General features: G+C 45.8%; 1 protein-coding gene across 1 annotated transcript in view; it reads left to right on the top strand.

The window, feature by feature from the left end:
* Positions 1 to 25,734, top strand: part of SEZ6L (seizure related 6 homolog like) — a 166,934-nt gene that overhangs the window by 93,545 nt on the left and 47,655 nt on the right. The window contains 2 exon segments of the mRNA XM_082203772.1: positions 16,768 to 17,466; positions 18,515 to 18,648. Of these exon segments, the coding sequence (XP_082059898.1) occupies positions 16,768 to 17,466; positions 18,515 to 18,648 (833 nt within the window).

Below are 25,734 nucleotides of genomic sequence, written 5' to 3'. Positions count from 1 at the left end.
TTGAAGGTTTCTAAACAAATGTTTGACAACTAATAAATCAGGACTGCTCAGGACGGCGTCTCTTGTCTAGCAAGGGGGGCAAGACTGGTGGCTAACTTAATTTCAAAATACAACTCTTAGAACTATATGAAATCTAGCATTTCTTAAATCCTTTGCATAATTACATTTAAGACAATATATTTAATACATAACATAGGTAGCCTTTTAAAAGGAATAAGGCCTTTGTAAAGTAAAAAGGAACTCAGTAAAAAAACAGCTTCAAAAGAAGCCTCTCCAGTTTACAACCCCTCCTTCAGCCAGCTGCTTTTCCCATTAGAAAAAAAGACTTGCCAGCTAGATGCTTCCCCATTTGGTCTTGGCCTTTTAACCTTAGAAAGAAGATCTGGCTCATTTTACTGGGAGGCACATTGGCATTATTTTACTATTTACTCATTCCTAATTATTTATTTCTGCCTTTTTTATCTTCTGTAACATGTAGGGTCAGTGTCCTCATTCAGTCTGTAATTTCAGCTTTTACGACTTTGAGAATTGTTTTCTGCTATCAATCAAAGGGGCCCTTGTCTAGGAGGATAAACATTACCAAGGTTGTAAACTGCTGGTCTTCTGCCTGGCTTGAAACTTTTGAAAATCTAAGCTCTCTCTTTAATATACAAGTCCTGATCAAACATTAATAAAATGCAGGCTTATGCCTGATGCCTCATTCCCCCCTTTCAAGCTCAAGGACCTTCATCCCAAGTGTCCTTGATAGCTTGACCTTCATCATGTTCCTGAGGTAAAGCTCTGTATAGGGCCATGATATGAGGTAGAGTTTCATTTGAAACCATCTTGCTAATTGTACTTCTAAAACATGAAATGATACATGGCATCATACATAAAACCATTACCACTACTGTCAAGAAAAACAAGCAAGACAATAGTATCCCTTTGAGTCCTGTGACATTAGGTAACCAATTGGTGAGCCATCCCATATCCCATCCTTCCCATGTTTGTACTGGGACATGTGCTATATTCTCCATCTTTGTGGCCAACACACGGATTGCCTCACCATTATCTGAAATGTTAAAGCAACAGGCATTCCCTGTCAAGTTCAAGACTCCACATAGGCCTCCCTGCTTGGCAAGTACATAATCCATTCCCATTTTCAGCTGCAAAATGGCGGCTCTACTTTCATCCAACTGTTGTGCAATAAGTCTCAAACTCTGGGCCGTTGCATTGGTTACAAGTTCCACTACTGCTTGCAATCGAATTATTCTGTTTAGATTATAAATAGGATCCCGTGCCCCTTGTATGAGCTCACCAGGATTCCAGGAGGCAGGATCATAATAGGCTATAATGCGCTCTGGTGGCCAATCATCAGTACCGCTCCAACTTTGGGTACTTCCTCCTGCTATATGAGAAATATCAGCGTTTCTTCGTGTTCGCTTGGCCAAATTAGTGGGCATAATCCACATTGGTGGTAATACCCATCCCAGGAAACAAGTCCCACTCCATTTGGAGGGGAGTTTCTTGTATGCCCATTCTCCACATATCCACCACAACCATCTGGTCTGAGGTTTTTGGTACGTGGAGTACAGAAGGCGAAATAGCAAAAGAGGTAGAGAGTTCACAGTGCAGTATGTTAGATTGCCTTTTTCTGTCACAGTTATGTTCCATACCACTTTCCATGCATGAATAAAAGGAGGTGCACAGGGCAAGGCATTCCGAGTTCGATAGGTAGTACCGTGTGCCCAGGTATTCTTAATATTATCCCAAGTATAGCGACAATGAGAAGAGCCTATCATGGTAGAATCAGCTGCATCTGATGATTTATGTACACAGAATTCCCCTTGTACAGGTATAACTCGTATTGGTTTAGTTGAGTTCCATCCGGGGAAATTCTGTATTTCTGTTTGGTGTGGTATTTCGCTTACCATACCAATGGCATCTAATGGTATCGGTAATAAGGGCATACCTCCCTCTGAATCATCTGGCCCAAGAGAGCAAACAAGGCAATTGGTCCTATTTGCAACATTGGCTACCATCTCAGCTAAACCTACCCACATATTGTGGTCATGGCGGAATCCATATTTAGTCAATTTGGTCAGATTCAAGGACCCTTCCCCTTTCCAAGGGATCAGGATTAATAATAAAATCATGTTGATGTCTAGCATATGCATTCCTTCCACAAAAGATTACCTTATTGTGATAGCAGATAAATATTAGTCCCAATATAATTCCCCCAGTGACAGAAATGGGGAACCACCAAGACCAAAACATATATCCCGAGGATCCCCAATGAGTAATATCTCTGATAATTGTTCCACAAAGGGGGGGGCAGTCAATTAATTGTATAAGAGAATCTTTCCTTTCACAATCGCTGGTTCAGATGCTCCTCAAGCTTCAGGCGTGCGCAGGTCAGCCAGCTTCCAGGTTGTGGCTGCAGCAGGCCGGTCGTCTAATGTTGCCCGTGACCTAGCCCGTTCCCGGTAGGGCTAGATACAGGGGTTTTTGGAGAGAGTCAGTTTAAGAGGATTAGAGGGGTCACCTTTGCACGTCCAACTGCCTTCGGACTTCTTCAAACGGGAGTGATGAATCCAGGGGGTCACCTCAGCTACCTTCACCGCTGTTGGAGTAGAGAGCAAGACGGTGTAAGGTCCACGCCACTTAGGTGCAAGTGGATCACGTTTCCACTCTTTCACCCATACGCTATCGCCAGCCTGGAACTGATGAATCGGCTCGGCAATGCTGCACGGCGTGCGCTCGAGGGCCCACCTGTTAAGAGAAACAAAAACACGGGAGAGAGATTGCACTTGTCCCTGTGTCACATGGTCTCCTATTTGTTTAAGGTCAACTGAAATATCCTGAACAAAGGAGGGCGGTCTCCCATACAGGAGCTCAAAAGGTGACAACTTAAGTCTTTTTGTGGGTGCACACCGAACACGAAACAGTGTTATGGGTAGCACATCTACCCATCCCAATCCCGTTTCCTGGGTTAATTTTGCCAATTGGGTTTTCAGAGTCCGATTCATTCTTTCAGTTTTCCCTGAACTCTGAGGCCTATAGGCTGCATGCAGTCTCCATTTCACTTGTAGGACTCGACATACTTCTTGTACTACTTGATCAATGAACGCTGGCCCATTGTCACTTCCAATGCATCTAGGTAACCCAAATCTCGGGATTAATTCAGTGAGGAGTCTCTTAGTTACCTCTCGTGCCTTTTCAGTTCGGGTGGGAAAAGCTTCAACCCATCCGGTAAAAGTATCCACAAACACAAGGAGATACTTGAATCCCTTAGAAGGGACCAGCTCTGTGAAGTCCACAATTAGGCTTTCCATGGGGACATATCCCACATGTTGGATTCCAGGAGGTTGTACCGGTCCCTGCCTGGGATTGTTTTTAGCACAAAGAACACATTTCTGTGAAATGCAAGTTGCTAATTGTGATAGATTAATAATATACAACTTCCGACTGAGACTCTCTCTGGTTGCAGTACCGCCAAGGTGAGTAGATTCATGATAATTTCTTACAATTGTGCCTGCTAGATGATGAGGTACATAAATCCTATTGTCTGGCAGGATCATCCAACCGTCCTTCACAACCGCTCCTTCCTGTTCAGCCCACTTCCTCTCTTCTGGGGTATAGTGAGGTTTAACTTCTTCTGGAACTACCTCTGGTATGAGGGCTGCTATAAATCCTCCCACAGGCTTTTGGGCTGCCTCTCGGGCTGCTTTGTCAGCAGCATGATTTCCTCTGGTTATTGGATCCCTTCCTCGTCCATGACCTTTGCAGTGCATTACAGCAATCTGTTCTGGAGCCCATACTGCTTCTAACAGGATTTCTACTTCAGGTCCATATTTCAAGGCCTTCCCGTGGGCTCCTATTAGACCTCTTTCTTTCCATAGAGCACCATGTGCATGCAGGGTTAAGAAGGCATATTTAGAATCAGTATAGATGTTTGCCTTACATCCGGCTGCCAATTGCAGAGCTCTAGTTAAACCTATAAGTTCAGCTTTTTGTGCTGAGGTGCCAGCAGGCAAAGCTTCAGCTTCCACAACTTCCTCATTGGTGACCACAGCATATCCTGCTCGTCTGGCACCTTCATGCAGGTAACTGCTACCATCAGTATAATATACAACATCTGGATTTTTCAATGGTTCATCTTTCAGATCGGGTCTACTGGAATAAACTTCATCCATTATTTGGAGACAATCATGTGATTCTTCATCATCTACCTCTGGTAGGGGCAGCAAAGTCGCTGGATTGAGCATATTCACTACTCGTAGATGAATCCTGGGATTTTCACACAATAGGCCTTGGTACCTAGCCATCCTCGGGTTCGTTAGCCAATAACTACCCTTATATTCCATGAGTGTCAGAACAGCATGAGGTACATTCACGTACATCGTCTGGCCGAAGGTAAATTTATCAGCTTCTTTGACAAGGCTTGCAGTGGCCGCTACTGCCCTTAGGCATGGAGGCCATCCTTTTGCTACTGAGTCCAATTGTTTTGACAAATAAGCTACTGGACGGTTCCAACTTCCTAATCTCTGGGTCAGGACTGCCGCTGCAATCCCATTCTGTTCATGTACATACAGCTGAAAGGGTTTTTCTGAATTAGGCAGTCCAAGGGCTGGGGCCTCCATAAGTCGTTGTTTGATAACTAAAAAGGCTTGTTGCTGCTCAGGTCCCCATACGAATGGGTCCTTTTCTGCACCTCGAGTGCTTTCATGTAAGGGCTTGGCCAGACTGCTGAAATCAGGTATCCATAGTCTACAAAACCCTGCTGTTCCCAAGAATCCTCTGAGTTGTTTCCTTGTGGTGGGTTCCTTGATAAGGCAAATAGCTTCTTTCCTCTCTGGTCTCAATGCTCGTTGTTGGTGTGAGATGTCAAAGCCCAAATATTTGACCTTTTCTAAACATAACTGTGCCTTTTTCTGGGAAACTCGATAGCCAGCTTGCCAGAGCAAGTGGAGCAGTTCCTCTGTACCTTCTTTACAGGTATCAAAATCCTTTGCTGCTAGTATAAGGTCATCTACATATTGCAGAACCACCTTTTCTCCAGGTATTGAGGGGTAACTTGTTAGATCCTTCGCCAAGGCAGTGCCAAATAAAGTTGGGGAATTTTTGAATCCCTGGGGCAATCTTGTCCAGGTTAGCTGGCCTTTTGTTCCTGTCAAAGGGTCTTCCCACTGGAAGGCAAATATAGGTTGGCTCTGTGGTGCTAGCCGGCAACAGAAGAATGCATCTTTCAAGTCCAATACAGTAAAAAATGTTGCTTCTGGTGGGATCAAACTCAGCAAGGTATATGGGTTTGGTACATTTGGGTGCAAGGTCTCGATAGCCTGGTTTACGAGCCTCAAGTCCTGCACTGGCCTGTATTCATCTGTCCCAGGTTTTCGAACAGGCAAAAGGGGTGTGTTCCATTCTGATTGGCAGGGTTTAAGCAAACCATATTTTAATAGGCGGTCCAAATGTTTCTGGATTTCCTCTGCTGCTCGCCGGGGTAAAGGATATTGCTTTACAGATACAGGGGTAGCCATAGGTTTTAAGGTTACTACAATTGGAGCTATATTCTTGGCCATTCCTGGTGGGCTATTTTCGGCCCATACTCCTGGTGGCACCTGTAGGGTTCGGAGGAGCTTGTTTAACTCTGTTTCCAATGTGGGTTGGACTTGCAGGGCTGACATTAGGCGCCATGATTGTTCCTTAGGTACTGAGAGGGAAATTATTCCTGCTGCCTTTGATGGCAGTTTCATTTCTGGACCTCGAGGAGTGAAGGTGATTTGGGCCTGCAATTTGGACAGCATATCTCTACCTAAGAGAGGTATTGGACACTCAGGTATATACAAAAACTGATGGGTTAAACGATGTCCCCCAATCTGGCATTCCAAAGGTTGGAGGAAAGACCTCTTAGCTGACTGACCAGTGGCACTTTTAATGACTACACTTTTGGATGCCTTTTTCTGCAATAGTTCTGGGAGTACTGAGTATTCAGCCCCAGTATCAATCATAAAGTCTATTAAATGGCTTCCTAATTGAATCGTGACCGTGGGCTCCTGGAAGCCTAACTTTATGGAGTCCGGTCGTTCCTAGTCTTGGGTAAAATCCTCCTCTGCCAGTCCAATGAAATTGTCTCTACTCTGTCCTTGTCCAGGTCTCTGATATCTTCCATTTCGGATCATTCCCCGTCCCCGTCCCTGGTTTCTTGGGCCAGAACCTGGGCCTAGGCCTGGGCGTACTTCTTCCAACCTCAGAGGTTCAGGACATTCCCGCTTCCAATGACCCTCCTTCTTGCAATTCGCACATTGATTCCTTCCCAGTGGTGGATTCCTTCCCCGCCCTCTTCCTCCATTTAAGGGGCGGTAGTCTTGCTTCACTGCTGTGGCCAGCATTACCATCTTTTCCTTCTGCCACTTCTTCTTCTCTTGCTTCTCAGCCTCATCCCTATTCCGATAAACTCGGCGTGCAACGGCCATAATTTGGCTCATCAGCATCCCTTCCCATCCTTCTGATTTCTGAATTTTCTTACGAATGTCGGAAGCGCACTGGGCCACAAATGTAGCAGTAATCATTCTACTGTTTTCAGGGGCTTCAGGGTCAAAAGGAGTCCATATACGATAGGCTTCTTGCAGCCTCTCTAAAAAGTCTCCTGGACTCTCATTTGATTTCTGTTCTACTTCTGAGACTTTAGACATATTAGTGGGCTTCTGGCATGCCCTGCGGATACCTTGCACAAGCGTCTGGCGGTAGGTGGTAAGCCTGGCCAGATGAATTGCATTGTTTGGATCCCAATTAGGATCTTCCAAGGGAAAGTGGTCTTGGAGATGACGGTCAATATTATAAATATTTCCCACTCTGGCCTGCTCACGCAAATATATCTGTGCCTTTTCAATTATGTCTCTCCTTTCCTCAGTGGTGAACAGAGTATTCAGGAGCTGGCGGCAATCTGTCCAAGTAGGACTATGAGTGTTTATTATTGAAGTCACCAAGTCCATCATAGCCTGAGGTTTTTCTGCAAAAGATGGGGTGTGTGTTTTCCAGTTCATCAGATCCGTAGTTGTGAATGGAATGTACTGAAGGGTCGAAGTTCGAGGTGGCCGTGGTCCGGGTTGCCCGTTAACCAGCACAGGCTCCTCAAGTGCATCAAATACTCTTCTGAGAGGGGCTAGTACGTGATCTTTCTCTTCGCTTTGCTCTAGGGGCCTCAAATCATAGGGGATGGTATTTGTCCCAAGGCGTTCTTTTAGCAGCCTTATACGCCTGGCTGTATTGCTTGCTGACCGATTAAGGTCTCCCTGTAACTTCTGTAATAATTCTCTAGGACTTGGATGTACAGGAGTTTGGGGTAGGCAATCAGTTATTCCACTAAAAGAGACTGTAGATGGAGTTCTACTGGGACTCACAGGTGGAATAACCACTTCTGCTTGGGCTTTATTATAGGCCTCCAATGCCTCCTGAAGATATTTATCATAATCTATCAAGGAATCAAGTTCTGTGACTCCAGCCCCATTATTCATTCCACTTTCTTGCCTTGGGGTTACAACTGGTGGAGTGTTTGGATTAGGCTCCCTTCGATGTGGAGCATAGGGTGGAGGTGGAAGCAGCTCTTCCTCTGGTCCCTCAAAAATGGGTTTGAGTTTATTTGGCAAGATTCCTTTCCTAGCTTCGGCTTTTACAGCCAATAATTTGCATCGTTGGACTTTGCATTCCCTTATCCATGGAGGATTTTTATTTAATGTGCTCAGCCAAGAATCTATATATGAAAATTGTTCTGGGCACCCTCCAGTTTCTTTGGCGATGTTAGACCAAAGTTTGCTTACTAAATTTATATCAAAGGTTCCTTGAGATGGCCATTCAGTATTTTGCTTCGGCCACTCTAATTCACATAACGTTCTCAGGCGCTCTGGCGTCATTTTGACTCCATATGCCCCTGAGAAGGCTTTCTTAAAATTATTTAACATGCATTCAAGAGGTGTATTTCCCCCCTTTGAACCCCCAACTCCCATTGTATGGCCCTGTGAAGTATCCACTCAGTCACTCACACACACGCTTCGTGGGTTTCCTTGCCTGGTGAAGTCGCCTTACCAGGAACCGAAGTACTGCCCACTCCACACTCAGGTCAGCTACAGATTGCTCTGTACTTTCTCACACATACAATGCGCTAGATACTTCACCACACACTACCTCCCATTCTTCCCTTTTCCCCCACCAGACCACCATCTGATATACCCAACCACCTAGCGTACTCAGTTCCCACTTACTGAGACGCAGAAGTTTGATCAAGACTTCTCTTCCTCCCAATTAATTGGAGGGCCAAAAATCCCTTTGTGCACTTACCCTTGGTTGGTTCCGTTTCCCCCCGGTCCGTCGCCGCCAGTGAGCAGGGTATCAGACAGATGAGACTTCTGCGTTCCCCTGGAAAAAAACTTTCCAGTGCGCGCTGGGTAGGCAGTGAGTGGTCCTCTCTCTTGTACCCTGCCCAGTAGGGCGAAGGGGCTGCGTTCCAGCAGACCACTTATCCGAGTCGCAGGCACCATAAAATGTAGCACCCTGCTTGTGGTTAACGCTTAGCTGGAATGAAATATTCAACGCAGCAATAGAGAAATTAAAATAATTATTTATTTGTCAGACAAATAAATGAGAGGCACAGTGGTATATGGTTACCAAGCTCTGGCCTGGCCTCCTGCCATTATGGCCAGCACTTATATTCCCTCAATCCAGCCCCCTTTGCTCCTCCTGTGGCTGCCTCTGTCCAATCAGCCTGGTTGAAATTCCTATTGGCTGATTGCTAGAACCAATCACAAAAAGATACACCCATATCCTCCTGTCCTTATATGGAACACAAAGAGCTATATATTGTTACATCTATAAATGACAAATAAGTAGTAATATATCTTACATGTGTCTCAACAAGGCATCTTAATTACCAGCTCACCTCTTGCCCTCCTTGCCCTATTGCCTTCTAAAACAAATGGTTAATCTTAAATTTTTATCTTAAACATATGTCAAGGATCTTGAGTTTCACATCAACATTGAAAGATCTCCCTCATTTGAAGGTTTCTAAACAAATGTTTGACAACTAATAAATCAGGACTGCTCAGGACGGCGTCTCTTGTCTAGCAAGGGGGGCAAGACTGGTGGCTAACTTAATTTCAAAATACAACTCTTAGAACTATATGAAATCTAGCATTTCTTAAATCCTTTGCATAATTACATTTAAGACAATATATTTAATACATAACATAGGTAGCCTTTTAAAAGGAATAAGGCCTTTGTAAAGTAAAAAGGAACTCAGTAAAAAAACAGCTTCAAAAGAAGCCTCTCCAGTTTACAACCCCTCCTTCAGCCAGCTGCTTTTCCCATTAGAAAAAAAGACTTGCCAGCTAGATGCTTCCCCATTTGGTCTTGGCCTTTTAACCTTAGAAAGAAGATCTGGCTCATTTTACTGGGAGGCACATTGGCATTATTTTACTATTTACTCATTCCTAATTATTTATTTCTGCCTTTTTTATCTTCTGTAACATGTAGGGTCAGTGTCCTCATTCAGTCTGTAATTTCAGCTTTTACGACTTTGAGAATTGTTTTCTGCTATCAATCAAAGGGGCCCTTGTCTAGGAGGATAAACATTACCAAGGTTGTAAACTGCTGGTCTTCTGCCTGGCTTGAAACTTTTGAAAATCTAAGCTCTCTCTTTAATATACAAGTCCTGATCAAACATTAATAAAATGCAGGCTTATGCCTGATGCCTCACTTCTTGGCTTCCCCACCTCAAGAAGCAAAACGCCGAGGCCCCTGCTTGGATCCTCATGGAGTTGAGTTGGGGGGTGGCTAATGGGGGAGCCACTCTTTCTGGCGTCAATATGAACCAACTTCATCCCGCAGAGTCAACCAACAAGAGTGTCTTTAGGAAATTAAGGGGTTTGAATGGATCTCATTATGGGCTCGTGGTGCTACATTTTTCATTTCATGCCTTGTTGAAGAGGCGGCTCATTCCAGTGCTTTCTAGCAAAGGCTCTAATGAGAAATTAGTCATATTATTTTAAATGGCAACAACCATTTTAAATAACAATATTGGGAAGCGTTTTTACCTCCACTGAGTGGGTAGGTGGGGGGAACACACTGCTTTTCAGAAATAAATTTTAATCCCCCTTCCTTTCTCATAAATTAGTTCATTAAAGGATTTTGAAAATGACTTTAATGCACATAGCAAACAAACCTCGCAGGCTGAGGTAAGCAAAGGGGGAGAAAAAGTTTTCTTTCTTTATTGTGTTATTCTATCTCCTTCCAACACTTTGGTGCACTTCAGTGCTGCACAATTAGTGTTAATGCACTCAGAGCGAATGGCAGTAGGTACAGAAACAGTGGTTGTGTTGGGATGCAACTGTAGCTTGATGTGTCTGCATGGATGGGTATAGCTAGAGAGAGGAAATGCTGCTGACCTCATTTCCTCACCTTCCTCCTCCTTGCTCACCTTGGGAGAGAAGACATATTTGCCCCCCCCCTCAATGTTCGATCAATTTTATTTAAAAAATTCAGCATAAAATTTAATAAAAGCAAACCTAATCTAAATTTAAAAAGAGCAAAACTAAAAAGAAAAGAGAAAATAGAAAGGAAGAAAAGTGAAAGAAAATACAAAGCCCTCTATCAAAATTGTATCTTAACCCTTGTTCCACACAAAGGAGAGTGAACCCTCCCAGCCCTCCCCTGGGAACTTCCCCCTCTTCCCTCAACCTCCCACCCTAAGAGATCCAGGAGAGGAGATGCCTTTCTGTGTCTCTCCTGCTGAGAATAAAGAGCAGACCTAGGCTCTACCGTAATTGGACTGTAATAAGATCTTTCCTATCAAGCATGTACGGTATTTCCTTTAACAAACTTAGCTTTATTGTTTTCCAAGCTCAGAGTCTTGGTGTAATTACATCCTGGGTACAGTGTGCTCCTCCACCAGTGCCCTATTTATTTATTTCAATATTTTTACACCACTGTGTCTATATGGGGGAAAGGGGTTAAAGCAATAAAAACATGACACCAGTTAACCATTGTGGAAGGATGTGCTCTTAATTTCCTGTGTAGGCCTGGGGGAATAGAAAAGTTTTCAGCAGACATTTAAAAGTTGGCATAGAAGGTGCACACTGAATCTCCAGTGGGAAAGAGTTCCACAGGACTGGGCCGATGACACTTCAGGCTCAGTTTCTGATAGTTATCGAGTGAGCCTCACCAACTCAGGGAACAACCAGCAATGCTCCTGCGGCTGATCTTAGTGATCAAGCAGGGATGCATGAAATGGTTCAGGTGATCCCTGAGGTACCTGGGACCTAGGTTGTTCAGGGCTTTGTAAATTAATACTGGAACCCTGGACCTGGCTCATGAGTAACCTGACTTGGCTAAGCTTCCAAGTTGCATGTTAACTCCAAATATTGAGGTGATTATTTAATGCAGCCTTTGCAAACCTGGTGCCCTACAGATACTTTGGATAGTCCCAGCATGACCACGCTCACCTCAAAAGCAAGACGTCCCTGCAGACTGTCAGACAGAAGATGGAGCAGACTTCTTGGTCACTCCAGAGAGCAGGACTAGGACAACTTGGCAGAAATGGCGGCAAAGCAATTCTGATGAAAGATTCAGAGAAACATCCTAAGGGTAAGGACTGTTTGGCTGCAGAACAGACTGCCTCAGGACCAGAGGGAGCGAAGGACTCCCCTCTGCTGGATTTGCTGGAGAAATGTAGTCTGGCTCTGTCCTTGCAAGATTCCTCCATGACAGACCCTGCGCAGAGGTGGGAGGTGGACACAGAATCAAGGTTTCTTTGCTCTCAGCACTGCACCTGCACTTCTGAGTTACTGTGGCGCATGATGTAAGGATGGCCCCCAACACAGATGGCTTTAAAATGTGATTTGGCCAATCTGAGAAGGAGGCTATCAGTTCCTATCAGTCGTGATGACTCTGTATTGGGTGGTAAAGGTAAAGGTAAAGGTACCCCTGCCCGAGCGGGCCAGTCTTGACAGACTCTGGGGTTTGTGCGCCCATCTCACATCTATAGGCCGGGGGCCAGCGCTGTCCGGAGACACTTCCGGGTCACGTGGCCAGCGTGACAAAGCTGCATCTGGCGAGCCAGCGCAGCACACGGAACGCCGTTTACCTTCCCGCTGGTAAGCGGTACCTATTTATCTACTTGCACCCGGGGGTGCTTTCGAACTGCTAGGTTGGCAGGCGCTGGGACCGAGCAGCGGGAGCGCACCCCGCCGCGGGGATTCGAACCGCCGACCTTTCGATCGGCAAGCCCTAGGCGCTGAGGCTTTTACCCACAGCGCCACCCGCGTCCCGTATTGGGTGGTACCCAATGCTAATTTGACCCAGAGGCTGAGCCATTGAAATAAATGGACCAAAGGTGCCCATTCCTTTCAATGGGTCTGCTCTGAGGAAGACCAGGACTAGTGGCCTCAGCCTTTTGCTTGTGATGTTGGTGACAAGCTTTGCATCATTGGCTACTGTGAGAACAGACTTGTGGACTAGATAGGCCCCCTTTGGCCTGATCCAGCCATTGTACCCCAAGAGGAGGGAATCCGGTCCATCTGGAAAGTAGTAGGGAGGACTTTTTTGGCATGGAGTGAGGAGGTGGCTTCTCCCAACTCCCTCTAGCTTCCCCTCCTGCTAGACCCAGAGCTGCCATCTCCCATCATCAGTTTTGGTTGAATGCAGCAGGAGCTGCCTATTTCTTTGGCTGAGCCATTTACTGAAAGAAAACTAGTGAAAGGAGCCATTTATTTCCCTTAACAGCTTCTTGCATTCCTAGGAAATAACTCAATTTCAGGGTAATGGGTTTCCAGAGCTCATTCCTCACAGTGCTCCTGAGTGGAGCAGAGCCATCTAGAAAATCCAAGAGGATCAACAGCAGCAAAAGACTGCCTCTCCATCCCTCACTGTGATGGGCTCCTTACCCATTACCCAGTCATTAGGAATGACACACACACCAGTGGGCCTTTCTCTGTTCTTGCCACTGAAATTCTGCCTATCAGTTTGGAAATTGCACGGGCACCATGTTCTACACCACCACAGCTGATCTCAGCAATGCCTCTGAATGCCAGCTGTTGGAAACCTCAGGAGGAAAGATGACTCTTGTGCCCAGGTCCTGCTTGTGGAATTCCTACAAGCATCTGGGTGACCGCTGTGAAAACAGGATGAGCCATTGGCCTAATTCAGGCAATTTTTTTCAAAGAAGAAGAGTTCACATAAGCATCTGGACACATTTTGTGTATATAGATATTTCAGTTTTCCTTAATGCAATTCATTTCTGTGCATTATTTTCACCAGAACACTTTCCTCTTACACAGGCAAATTTTCTGCATCCTTTGGATCGACAAGGCATTTGGGCAGTTTGGAGACCCACAACAGAAACAGGCATTTCTGTTTACCTATTTATTCGGGAAGTACAAATTTGTCAAATGAATTTATCCCCCACCTCAAATTGTGGGTATGCTAGAATGAGCAGGATTAGCAATTGCAAAGCTCCTAGTCACTTCTGCTGGCCACACAAATGTCTCCATCTTGCAAATTTCAGAGAGATAATGTATCCCCCTTCCACCAGATTTTGGCAATTCTCTGCATGTTCGTTAATGCACCACAAATCCTTCAGCTTACTGCCTTGCAGGGAATCTGCCAATTCCATCAGCATTTCCTGCCTTCCTGATTATCACTCCCATCCTTGCCTGGTGTTTATGTAATTAATTGCAACAAGATTATGATTTAGTTCTTAAGACTAATGAGATAAAGCCGCTTTTATCAAAGAAATGGCAACCTCTTCCTTCTGTTTCCAGCGGGGAGAGCTTGAGCAAAGGTCCAGACCACACAGGCGCTGAGGTTTTCATACTCAGCCAAGAAATGCTTCTGCTGCCTGCCAGTGACACCAACACCCAGCAAGATCTGATGCTCGAGTCCCCTACATCCTGGGTACTCAACAACTCCTTGCTGCTTTCTCAGGGCAACACCAAATGTCCTCTGGCCATCAATTATTTTACAGTGAGAATAAATTCTATTCAAAACATCAAACAAAAAAGCACCAATCAATGAACTGACACAATGTATGGATTTCACAGGTTTCCAACGTGGGTTTCAATAACTTATTACATTCAGGAAACTTCCCAAATCCATTGATTGCTGGCCAAGGATGGCAAGGAGAAGCCAAAGGTGGTTCTGGCACAGACACTCTACTTACTCCAGCCGGTGACCACCAGCCCAAATGGCCCTCGCCCTTGCCATAACACAGCTCTGAAGGCAAGTTAGAAGAGGAGGAGCAGCAGCATCTGCTTGGTACTTGTTTGAGGGCCTGACAAGAGACTGACATTTATTTAATGTCATCTCCTTACCATAAAATCCATTTGGCCAAAGTGTGTTGGGGGGGGGGACAGGACAGTGAAATTTCTCCACAAGCTCCAGAGGATGGGGTGTTTTACTGGGGGGTGGGGGGGTGCCATGCCTCACCAAAACTGATCATCACTACCCAGCAAACCCTGCAATGTATGTTTTATCCTTTCTTAAAGTTTAATCACCAAGTCTGCAGCAATGAAAGAACATTTGCCTTTCAGTGTGCTGTCCTGAGTTTAGGCCTAGAGAGCATTAACTAATTTGATTAAACAATTCAACTGATTTACTTAAGAAATTAAGAGCCTGCAGCCCAATATCTGGTGGAGTTGATATTTTAAAAAAGAAATCAAGGGGGGGTGGAGAAAGATGCTTCTTCCCACCAAACCAGAGCACAGACAGCTCAAAGCCACAAGGTGGGGAGTGTCATTTTGAAGGCAGCCTTTTCCTGCCTTGCGTGCTCATTCATCTCCCCCCTGTTCTGCCTCCTTTCAAAGACAAAGGAGTGTGATAAGGTGAAGGAGGCACAGGAGTCTGAAAGGGTTCAAAAGGCAAGTTTCTTTATTTGCGCACATTCAAGTTCCCTTGTTTTTTCCATTTTAACCAGCTCAGAAATTATTTCATCAAGTGGGTTCCTGCAGTCGCTTTCCCTTGAGAGCATTGCTCGGTTAGGGGGATTCCACTTGGATGCACCCCCTGGCAACATTAGCGTGGGCTTTCTGATGTGGTGTGTAGGTTGGTGCAGGCACCCAGCATGGAGATTACTCTTGGAACCCAGGAGCCCATTCAGAACTGCAAAAATGCCAGCAGCCCCATCACCCACGCACACTTCCCCGACCTTCCAGAGTTTCCTTAGCACTGAAAGAGAGCTATGGCAGCAAGGCAGCGGAATGCCACTTTTCTCATCAGCCTGCCATTGTCACTGCTGCTCTTTATTATTGGCTTCCTCTCTGTACTGAGGGCAGGGCAGCTAAGAGGGGCACTGGGCTCTCTTCCCACCCACTGTGCTCCACAGAGGTGACTTCTAAAGCCTCTTTTATGGAAAACAATTTGCCATAGCAGCTCAAGCAAAAGCATTAAAACTGTAGAGGAAGAGCACAAACAACCATTTAGCCATTCTGGTCTGATGGCACGTACATGGGAAGAGTGCTAAACCCACTCTGGCCAAATCTCACTCAATTTAAGATTTTCTGTGAAAGCAAGTGGGCTTCTTTGCTTTGGGTTGAGGTGAAACGAGAGGCTTGAAATGCAGGAGGGGATTTGTTGTATCTGTGGATTGGTGTGTGCATGTGGCAGTTCTGTATTTGCTTTTTGAAGGTGGCACTTCTCCTCAACCCCAAGTGAAACCACAGGTGAAGGGCCTATTTTTAAGACAGCAAATAAATTACCCATTAGTATGCCAGACATGGGAAATCTCTGATTGAGCAAAGATGATGATGATGATGATGATGATGATGATGATGATGATGATTTTATTTATTCCCCAGACACTCTGGGTGGCTACCAACAGAGGACTAAAACAGAATAAAACTTCAAACATTAAAAACTTCCCTAAACAGGGCTGCCTTCAGATGTCTTTCCTGGGACCAGTTCCAAGTTGGCAAAGTTTTCCTGACCCAAGAGGATACTGCGCTTTCCTACCAAGCATATAAATTGTTATTATTTTCACATTGAAATAAATGCCCACTATCTGTATACAGAGAAAGAGCTTTTAAAGAGCTCTGGGTTTTGATGCAAGCACCTGAGATTTGACATAGCTTACTGGTAGTTTCCAAGTCAACTGTCTTGCTTAACTTGAGTAGTTACAGATAGGTAGCCGTGTTGGTCTGCCATAGTCAAAATAAAAAAATTACACTGTATCTGAAGAAGTGTGCATGCACACGAAAGCTCATACCAAGAACTTAGTTGGTCTTTAAGGTGCTACTGGAAGGAATTTTTTTATTTTAACTTGAGTAGGTTCAGCATGTGGGGCTACATTCAGATCTTGAATGAAAGCCGTTGCCCACCATCTTTTGGAGGCGTTAGAGTAGCCTTTTCTCTCTGAATGTTTTGACTTGCAGTTGCCACCAGCCCCAGCCAACCCAGGCAGAGGATGTTAGGGCTGATGAGAGTTGTGCTCTTAAAACAGCTGCAGGGCCCCAGGCTGGCAAAGCTACATTGAAGCTGGGAATGCTACAGATGCCAAGAGGTCTGGAAGAAAGCCACCTTTACCTGGGGAGGAAAGACTCTGTTATTCCTGCATTGCAGAGGGCTAGACTGGTTGACCCTTGGGGTCCCTTCCAACTCTACTAGTCTCTGATCCTATGAGATGAGCAAAGTGTTCCTGGCCTCTGCCAAGACCCCAAGGGGCAACTAGTCCAACCCCCTTCAATGCAAATGTACCTAATGCATGCCAGAGCTTTTAAGTCTCTTTCTCTGGACCTTCTGTTACAGGCATAAACTCTGGATTGGAGAGGGACTCTTTGAAGGCATCCCCACACCACTCGGATGAGTTCACCAACAACACACTGCTAAGAGAGAACATGGAGTCAAGATACCCTACCCCTGAGAGTCTCATTCTGTCAACAGAGGACATCTTTGCTTTCCCAATGAATAAGATGGGTGAGTCCCCAAAACTGACAGCTCCCCCTTACACCAACACGAGACACATCCAACCTTCCAAGAAGAAGCCATCCTCTTCCAAGCAAGGAAACACAGCCAGGAAACATCAGAAACTCAGAACCACCACAGCCGCTGCCCAGCCCAGCCTGCCAACACCAAGGGCATCCCTTTCCAGAGACCACTTGCACACTTGGGGGGACAACAATGACATGATGGCTACAGTTCACAAGGAGAAGCCCACAACGCCAGAGCAGACCTCATGGGGCAGCAGGAAAGGAAGCCGTGAGGTGACCAGTCACTCCCTGTTTCAAATCTCACCATTTACAATGCAGCCAACAATCCCACAGACCTTCTTTCATGGCCCCAAAGCCACAGAGCCGCTTGTGGCTGCCTTTCCAGAGGGCGAAGCCCAGATTCCGGTCAAGAGCCCAGAGGGTGAAACGAAGAGGGGGCCTTTTTCCAAGGAGAGCCGAGACACAACCATACCCACCATCATCACCCCCACTGTGATCACCACTGAGCAAACTCCAAGTAAGACATCTTACTTCTGCAATGATGTTCTTGGGTTTGCACACAAGAAGTCAGCTGGGAGGGAAAGTGGTGTTAGCCAAAGTCATTCCAGGGGCTGCCTGTGCCCCCTGGGGACTTCCCCTTGTTACCAAATTCCTCTGCCTTCCCATACTCTGAGGCAGGGGTCGCCCACGGGGTTCCCTCCAGAGGATGCTGGACTCCAAATCCCATCAGGGAAGAAGGGTCAGAGATGATAGAACTTGGAGGCCAGCAACCTCTAGTGGGCACCATGTTACCCGCCCCTCTTCTGAGAGTTGGGGTGGTCACAGCTGCTGCTTTATCACAAATTTGCAGGGCAGTGGGAGACAGCTGACTTGCCAGATGGTCAGTGCATTTGCTAAACGGCCGTTTGTCTTTGGGACAGCAGATGGGGAGGGCAAAGGCAGAAGGGTAGAGGCATGAAGAGAGGAACCATGTGCATTTGACAGAGGCCACAGAGCATCAGCAGAATAATTGCTTTGCTTGCAGAAAGCAAATGGGAGCAGCTTTGCATAGGTCTGGGAAAGACCCTCTGCCTGAGACCCTTGAGGGCCACTGCCAGTCAGCGTCAGCCAGGGATGGGGAATCTGTGGACCTCCAGATGTTGGCTTCTGTTCTGGCCTGGGCTGTAGTCTGTCCCACAACATGGAAGGGTCCCAAGCAAACCACTGCCTCTTTCTCCTTCTCAGCCCTGCCTCCCCACCACTAAACACTCCTTTACTTTTGGCATTTAACTGTCCCAACCGACTCCCAGAACTGGGTAGAGTGGTATGGCTCTTAGATGGGAGGGGAATAACAAGGCCTCCAACCCATTTTTCCCCCAAAGCACATTATGCTTTTACTTAATTTTTTAGTAAGCATTGTAAAGTTTATATGGAGGGCATTAGCCCTGACAACAATTGACAACAAACAAATGAATCTTTTAAGGGGAATTAGTGCCTGGTTGGTTATAGCCTAGACTTTAGTGGACATTTGGTTATGGATTTTATGGAGTAGGTCAGTTTATGATTAACATGGAGTTTCCTTCCAGTTCTCTGTGGCGTGAATTTTTACGACCCGGAAGGATACATAGACTCAACCGACTACCCACCTCTGCCGTGGAACCGTTTCCTGGAATGCACCTACAATGTGACTGTCTACACTGGATATGGGGTGGAACTGCAGGTAGGCATGCAAGAGGGAGGCAGCCCAGCCCTAGCCTACATCAGGGTGTGGGTGTGAGTGTGCGAGCTCCCACCTGACTAGGCTAACCTGGACCCAAATGTCAAAGCTGGTCTGCGCTCAGTTTGAGCTGGAGCCCTCAAGTCTTGCTTTCTGTGTAAGCTCTGAACCATGCAAAGCAGCAATGCTTAAGCAGAGTGCCTCTGATCATGTGCAGAGTGCCTTTCCTTTATCACCACCATTGTTGAAATTAATTTTATTTGGAAAACTAACATGTAATATATATCTAAACAGTGTACATACATCGTAAAAAATACCCATTGTGCCTGGTTAGTAGGGGCAGTTGGAGCAGATGCACAGGAAAAAATGCAGAGGGGAGGGAGGAATAGCCGAGTGGTACAGCGCCTGCTTAGAGTGCAGAAGGTCCCAGATTCAATCCCCAGCATCTTCAGGTACAAGTAGGGATGCAGTTCTGCCAGACTGAAACCCTGGAGAGCAGCTGCTAGTCAGTGTGGGCAATACTGAGCTACATAGAACGTAGGATGCTGCCATCTACTGAGCGTGACCCTCGGTGCATCTCGCTGTGTCTCGTCCTCGTGGACTGACAGGGTCTCTCCAGGGTCAGGCAGAGAGTGTCTCCCAGCGTTCTCTGGAGATGCTGCTGCCATTGGGGATTGAACTTGTTTTATTTATTTCATTTTTATTTCATAAAAATTATACACTGCTGGGTTGCTTAAAAAAGCAGTTTACTAAAAAGATAGTAATAAAATGATTCCTAAGAAGAATTAATAACAACAATGTAAGACTTTTGAAAAATTAAAATAACAATAAACTAAAACATATTAAAACTTGTGTCAGCGTTCTAAACATGTGGGTAGGCTTGTCTAAACAAAAATGCTCTTAGCAGGCATTGAAAGAGTGCCGTGAATGATCAGACATGTCCAAAGGAAAGTTGTTGCCACACTAAAATATTAAATTCTTACAAATGTAAAACAGGAATTATGCAGCCTTTGTAACACTTCTGCTGTTTGAAGCATTCAAACAGGCATCATATATGGGGTGAGGTGATCTCGCAGGTAAACTGGTCCCAAGTTCTTAAGGGCATTGTATATTAATGGCAGGGACGCGGGTGGTGCTGTGGGTTAAACCACAGAGCCTAGGGCTTGCTGATCAGAAGGTTGGAGGTTCGAATCCCCACGACAGGGTGAGCTCCCGTTGCTTGGTCCCTGCTCCTGCCAACCTAGCAGCTTGAAAGCACGTCAAAGTGCAGGTAGATAAATAGGTACCGCTCTGGCGGGAAGGTAAACGGCGTTTCTGTGTGCTGTTTTGGTTCGCCAGAAGCGGCTTAGTCATGCTGGCCACATGACCCGGAAACTGTCTGTGGACAAACGCCAGCTCCCTCGGCCTATAGAGCGAGATGAGGGCGCAACCCCAGAGTTGGTCACGACTGGACCTAATGCTCAGGGGTCCCTTTACCTTTATATTAAGGGCAGACTCTCCAAGTGTCCCTATTTTCCAGGGACAGTCCCAGATTTACAGAAGCCGTCCCAGTTTCTGATTTGACCCTGGAGGCATCTGAAGGCAGCCCTGTATAGTTTTATTATGTTTTTATATATGTTAGAAGCCTCTCAGTCAGATGGGAGGGATATATATATATATATATATATATATATATATATATATATATATATGCAGGTTTTGGTGTCTTCGGGTGTCTTCCCGTGTAAGAGTCGGGGTGTCTGTGCGACGTTTCGACGAGGTCTCACTCGTCATCTTCAGGCTGGTGCTTTCGGCTTCTTGTTACTGGAACAGAGCAGAATCTGGTGTTTGAGTTCCTATAAATACTGTTGAGGGGTGTGGTGTATAGCCTCCAACGTTCTGGGCAGAGAGGAAGTTCCTAGATTAGTGTGCCTTTTCTTCTTTTGTTCCTTAATTACTTGAGGGATATCTTGAGTGATTTCATGAGTGATATTCTGAATACCACTGGGTGGGTCATTAAGTGTAGATTAGTTGCTAAAGCTTTTGTGTCTTGACCTCTTGAGCTTGTGAAGAGTTTTTCTGAGAAGATGGCTGTGCTGCATTTAGTTGTGCTCTGGCTTGGCTTCGTGTATAGGGGCGAGCTGTGGTTTTGTGCCTTGTGCCAGCCAGATCTGTGTAGGGATTGCAGGGGGGTGCAGCATCCGGAGGTGCCACTATAGTTTGGCTACTGGATGGAGTCTGTAATATGTCTGTGGAGAGGGTCTGGGTTTGGGTCTGGTGTGGTTGATTGGTGACGGCGTTCTGTGTGCCTCTGGTTCTGGTGTCGGTTTTTGTGGGGAGGGCTAATTTCCAGATGTCTGGCAGGCGGGACGTGTCGTCACGCTTGTTCATGTTGTGAGGGTGTTGCTCTATCTCGATGGCTTCCATGATTATTCTCTTGTGGTGATGTTCCATGTTAAAGAGCAATTTGGAATCTGCAAAATTAATTTCGTGTCCTGTTTCTTTCATGTGTTGGAAAAGAGAGGAAGTTTTTTCTTCTTTTTTGACGGCATTCTTGTGTTCTGCGATACGTGCATTTATTCGTCTGTTTGTTTGTCCAATGTACGTGGCTGGGCAGACTTTGCAGGGTATTTCATAGACCCCTTGGTTTTCCAGCTGGATTTTGTCTTTTGGGTTTCTGAGGATATTGGCTATTTTTTGGTTGGTGCAGAAGGCTGTTTTGATATTGTGTTTATGGAGGATTTTGCTGATTTTGTCTGTAGTGCCCTTGATATAAGGAAGGAGGGCCATGCCATTGTTTTCTTCTGTGTCTTGGTTTTTGGGGGGTGTTTCTTTTTGGATTAGCTTCGTAACCCTGTTTTTCTGGTATCCATTGGCGATTAACACATTTGAGAGATTCTGTAACTCAGTTGTCAAGTGGTCTTTGTCAGCCAGGCGTTTGGTTCTGGAGATGAGAGTCTTGGCTACGGAGTTTATTTGTGCAGGGTGGTGGTGTGATTGTGCATGTAAGTAGCGGTTGGTGTGTGTTTTTTTCCGGTAGATAGTGTGTATATATATATATTTGCTTTCGTAGATTTTCACGGGTACAGGAATGCAGGTTTTGGTGTCTTCGGGTGTCTTCCCGTGTAAGAGTCGGGGTGTCTGTGCGACGTTTCGACGAGGTCTCACTCGTCATCTTCAGGCTGGTGCTTTCGGCTTCTTGTTACTGGAACAGAGCAGAATCTGGTGTTTGAGTTCCTATAAATACTGTTGAGGGGTGTGGTGTATAGCCTCCAACGTTCTGGGCAGAGAGGAAGTTCCTAGATTAGTGTGCCTTTTCTTCTTTTGTTCCTTAATTACTTGAGGGATATCTTGAGATATCCCTCAAGTAATTAAGGAACAAAAGAAGAAAAGGCACACTAATCTAGGAACTTCCTCTCTGCCCAGAACGTTGGAGGCTATACACCACACCCCTCAACAGTATTTATAGGAACTCAAACACCAGATTCTGCTCTGTTCCAGTAACAAGAAGCCGAAAGCACCAGCCTGAAGATGACGAGTGAGACCTCGTCGAAACGTCGCACAGACACCCCGACTCTTACACGGGAAGACACCCGAAGACACCAAAACCTGCATATATATATATATATATATATATATAAAATTACAGACTAGGACAGCCCTATTTTCATCAGACAAATTTTGGAGGACCTGTCATGGTAACACCCTGAACTTGGCCTGGCAGCAGATGGGCAACCAGCACAGATGAGGTTCTGTGATTCTATTACTCTACAAAGGGGGTCTGGAAATACGCCAGCCCTCTTTAGCCAAATAAAGACAGCAGAGTTCATATTTATTGCAGGCTGCAGCAAAAATAACTGATCCAGAGGAATTCTCCAAATTCTAGATCTTGAATTCAAATTTCAAGACACTTTTATAATATTTACATGTGTGATCACCTTGTGCACAATCCTTTTCAGCAATATGATTGGATAACAGAATGCATGGACAGCTTGTGGACCCCTAAAACAAATATCATTGGTCAGAACAGCCTGTCCCTAATTACTATGGCTACAGGTATCTTTAAACAAAGTTTATACAAAATATTGGTTTTCTGCTATCTGCTATATGAAGACTTGTCTGGGTGAGGAGAATCTACTGTTTCTCATCATTGAAGATTCCCCAGTATTTCTTCTCCTCAAGGTTAGCTTGCTCTTCTCTGCTTTGGAAGCTGATAAGAAAGGCCTACAATGGGTGCAATGCCAGCAAAATACCTTGTGGCTGTGGCTGTGAGAACGTGTTTATGCAGACTCAGCACTTAGCAGGCAGAGGTCAATCATGTATCAGGAATGTACCCTGGGACAGAGGTGTGAACATTGGTGTGCATGTCGTAGGCCATGACATCCACCTGGGTCCCAGGTCATGACATCCACGTATCAATTCCACAAACTTCCAGGGTGCCCTCAGCACTGGCAGATGAGGGCATCTATGGAAGGCAGCTGGAAGGACTTCTGCAACAACCTCAGGGGTGGACTCTGTGTCAGCATTTGCTCTGGGAGAGGAACACCAGAGCTGGAGATGGAGACAGGAGCCCCAGCGAATGAGGTTGGGGTGGTGCAGTGGATTGCACAGCCAGAGCAGAGCAACATCTGGTGGAGTTTAGTAGTGAAAATTTACCAGCAATTACAGGGGTCACCCTTATCGTATCCCTCCAGCTTAAAGGATAAAAAGAAAGGAAGGGAAGGGAAACACTAAGCTGATCCTAGCAGAGGCAGGCAAGATAAATTTGCTTCCATGAGGTAGGCAGGTGGCCGCTGTCAGAGGGAGGCAGGGGCATGGCTCTCTCAAAAGGGCCCCCACCTGACCCCGACCCCACATCTATCTTGCTTTGGCAGAAGCAAACACTCCAGGCAAGAGGCATCTGCAAAATGCAAACCGGGTTTCTTTGATTTCTTTCACACCGTTGTGAGTGACAGCATCACAAAGAGTATCCCTTGGGCTGAGCTAGACTGACCACTAGGAAAGGGATGGAAAATAAAATGCCAATAAAATCATGCCATTATACAAATCTATGGTGTGATTCTGGCTGCCAATCTCAAAAGGGATTTTGCAGAGTTGGAAAAGGCTCAGAAGAGAAAGGGGGGCCAAAGCGATCCAAGGGTGCTCAGTGACTGCCCTATGAGGAATGCTTGCAGCATTTGCGACTTTTAGAGAAAAGGGGAGACATTTATAAAATTGTGTGTGGCACAATTAATAGAGAAAATATTTTCTCTCTCTCTCTCCTGACACCAGAACTCATGGAAAGCCAGGGAAGTGGAATGTTGGAAGATTCAGGGGGAAGGACTTCCTCACACAGCACCCAGTTAAACTATGGAACCAGTAATGGTTCCCTAGGCAGTAATGGAAATGACTTCAGAAGATGATAAAGAGGAGTACTATTATGTTGGGAGGAGGGCAGGAAAATGCAGTCTGACTTATTTACTCTGATTCTTTGTAGTAAATCAGCAGCAGGTGGTTGGGGCTAGATGACCTTTGAGGTTCCTTCTAAGTTTGTGATTTGTAGGATTTGAATAGTTTTGCAAGCCAGGTGGTGAACCCAGAACTGGAGGAGGAAGTTGTGCAGGAGACCTTCCTGGTGGGTTGTGTCTGTCCCTCTTGGGTATTATTACTCAGACATTTTCAAGGCCCTGTGCTTTGCAGCCTCCTCTCCCAAATCCCCATGCTATCTGCAAATGGCCATGTTGCAAAACAATTTGAGCTGGGAAAGTATCAGCCGCACATTTTTGTAAGCCACTTCCATGCTTTTGAATAACTCTATTTCATTGGGAGATGAGTTTCCTGTCTGGAGCAGCCAATTATTGCAAGCAAAAAGGGATTTCAAGCAGGCTGGCTGACCCCTCCTCTCACCTCTCGGTTACAAAAGGGAGGCTCCACCACCTCAGGGGAGTTAAAATTGCTGTACATTCTGCCTTTTATCTTCTTAGTTACAGACTAACCCGAAACAGAATTTTCTTTAAACACTTTGAGCTTCAGAGAGACCCTTCAGAGGTATGAGGAGCTAGGCTCTCACCAGTATTAAACTGTGTGTGTTGGTGGGGCAAGAAAGTGCCATCTCTCAGGGATGCCGGGGAGCTCACCTCCATTACAATGCTCATAATGGATAGTTCAGCAAAGATGTCAGCCCAGTTGTGGAAAAGGGGGTTCCAGGCCAACGGGCAGTTAGGAGAGCGACAGAGAGCAGAAGGAGACGATGCAAAGCTCCAGGGAAGCAGCATTTGAAGTATACTCACCTCGCCTCCAAAGGCATCTTGGAGGAATCCACATTTTGCAACATTATGCTATGAGAGGGCAAAGTGGATTCAGAAATGGTTCAGAAAAAGGCCTCCCAAATTATTAAGGGGATGGAGCAAGTTCCCTATGAGGAAGGACTGGCCACTGCGAGGACAGGATGCTGGATGTGACGGGCCTTTGATCCAGAAGAGCTTTTCTTAGGTTCTCATGGGGAAACGCTCAGCCGACAGGCGGGAGGCAACTCTCATCCCCGGGTTTTAAAATATGTTAGTGTACTGACAGACCAGCAGGGTGGGTAACCCACCTCTCTGCTGGGAAGATTAAAGAATCCCAGAAACACCTACAACAATAAAATTTTGGTTGGCACACACACATAAACTTATCAGCCTGCAAGATTGCCTTGCCTCATAAAAGCCTCTCGACTTCTCAGAGAGGCGGAACTGGCATGGTTTTCAGGGGCCACATAGTACCTGGTCTGCAACTGCAAGAATCAATTATGAATGTGGCAACACCCGTACTTGGGAACTCCCTGCCCCTTGAGACCAGGCAGGCTCCTTCACTGTGTTCTTTCCAGCACCTGCTAGGAACATGTTTGTTTCAACAAGCCTACCCAACTATCTAGGATGCTGGTGTGTGGATCCTTAGTATATAGCTGGTTTGAATTTTTTGAATGTTTCAGTCCTTCAGCAAACCTCTAGGCAACCTAAGGCTCGGGACCCAGATGCAGCCCAATCGCCTTCTCAGTCCAGCCCACGGATGGTCCAGGAATCAGCGTGTTTTTACATGAGTAGAATGTGTCCTTTTATTTAAAATGCATCTGGGTTATTTGTGGGGCATAGG

This window comes from Podarcis vaucheri (genome assembly GCF_965113315.1).
Source record: "Podarcis vaucheri genome assembly, chromosome: 16".
NCBI classification, from domain to species: domain Eukaryota; kingdom Metazoa; phylum Chordata; class Lepidosauria; order Squamata; family Lacertidae; genus Podarcis; species Podarcis vaucheri.
The sequence above is the reverse complement of the archived record's forward strand: the minus strand, read 5'-3'. Positions and strand labels throughout refer to the sequence as shown.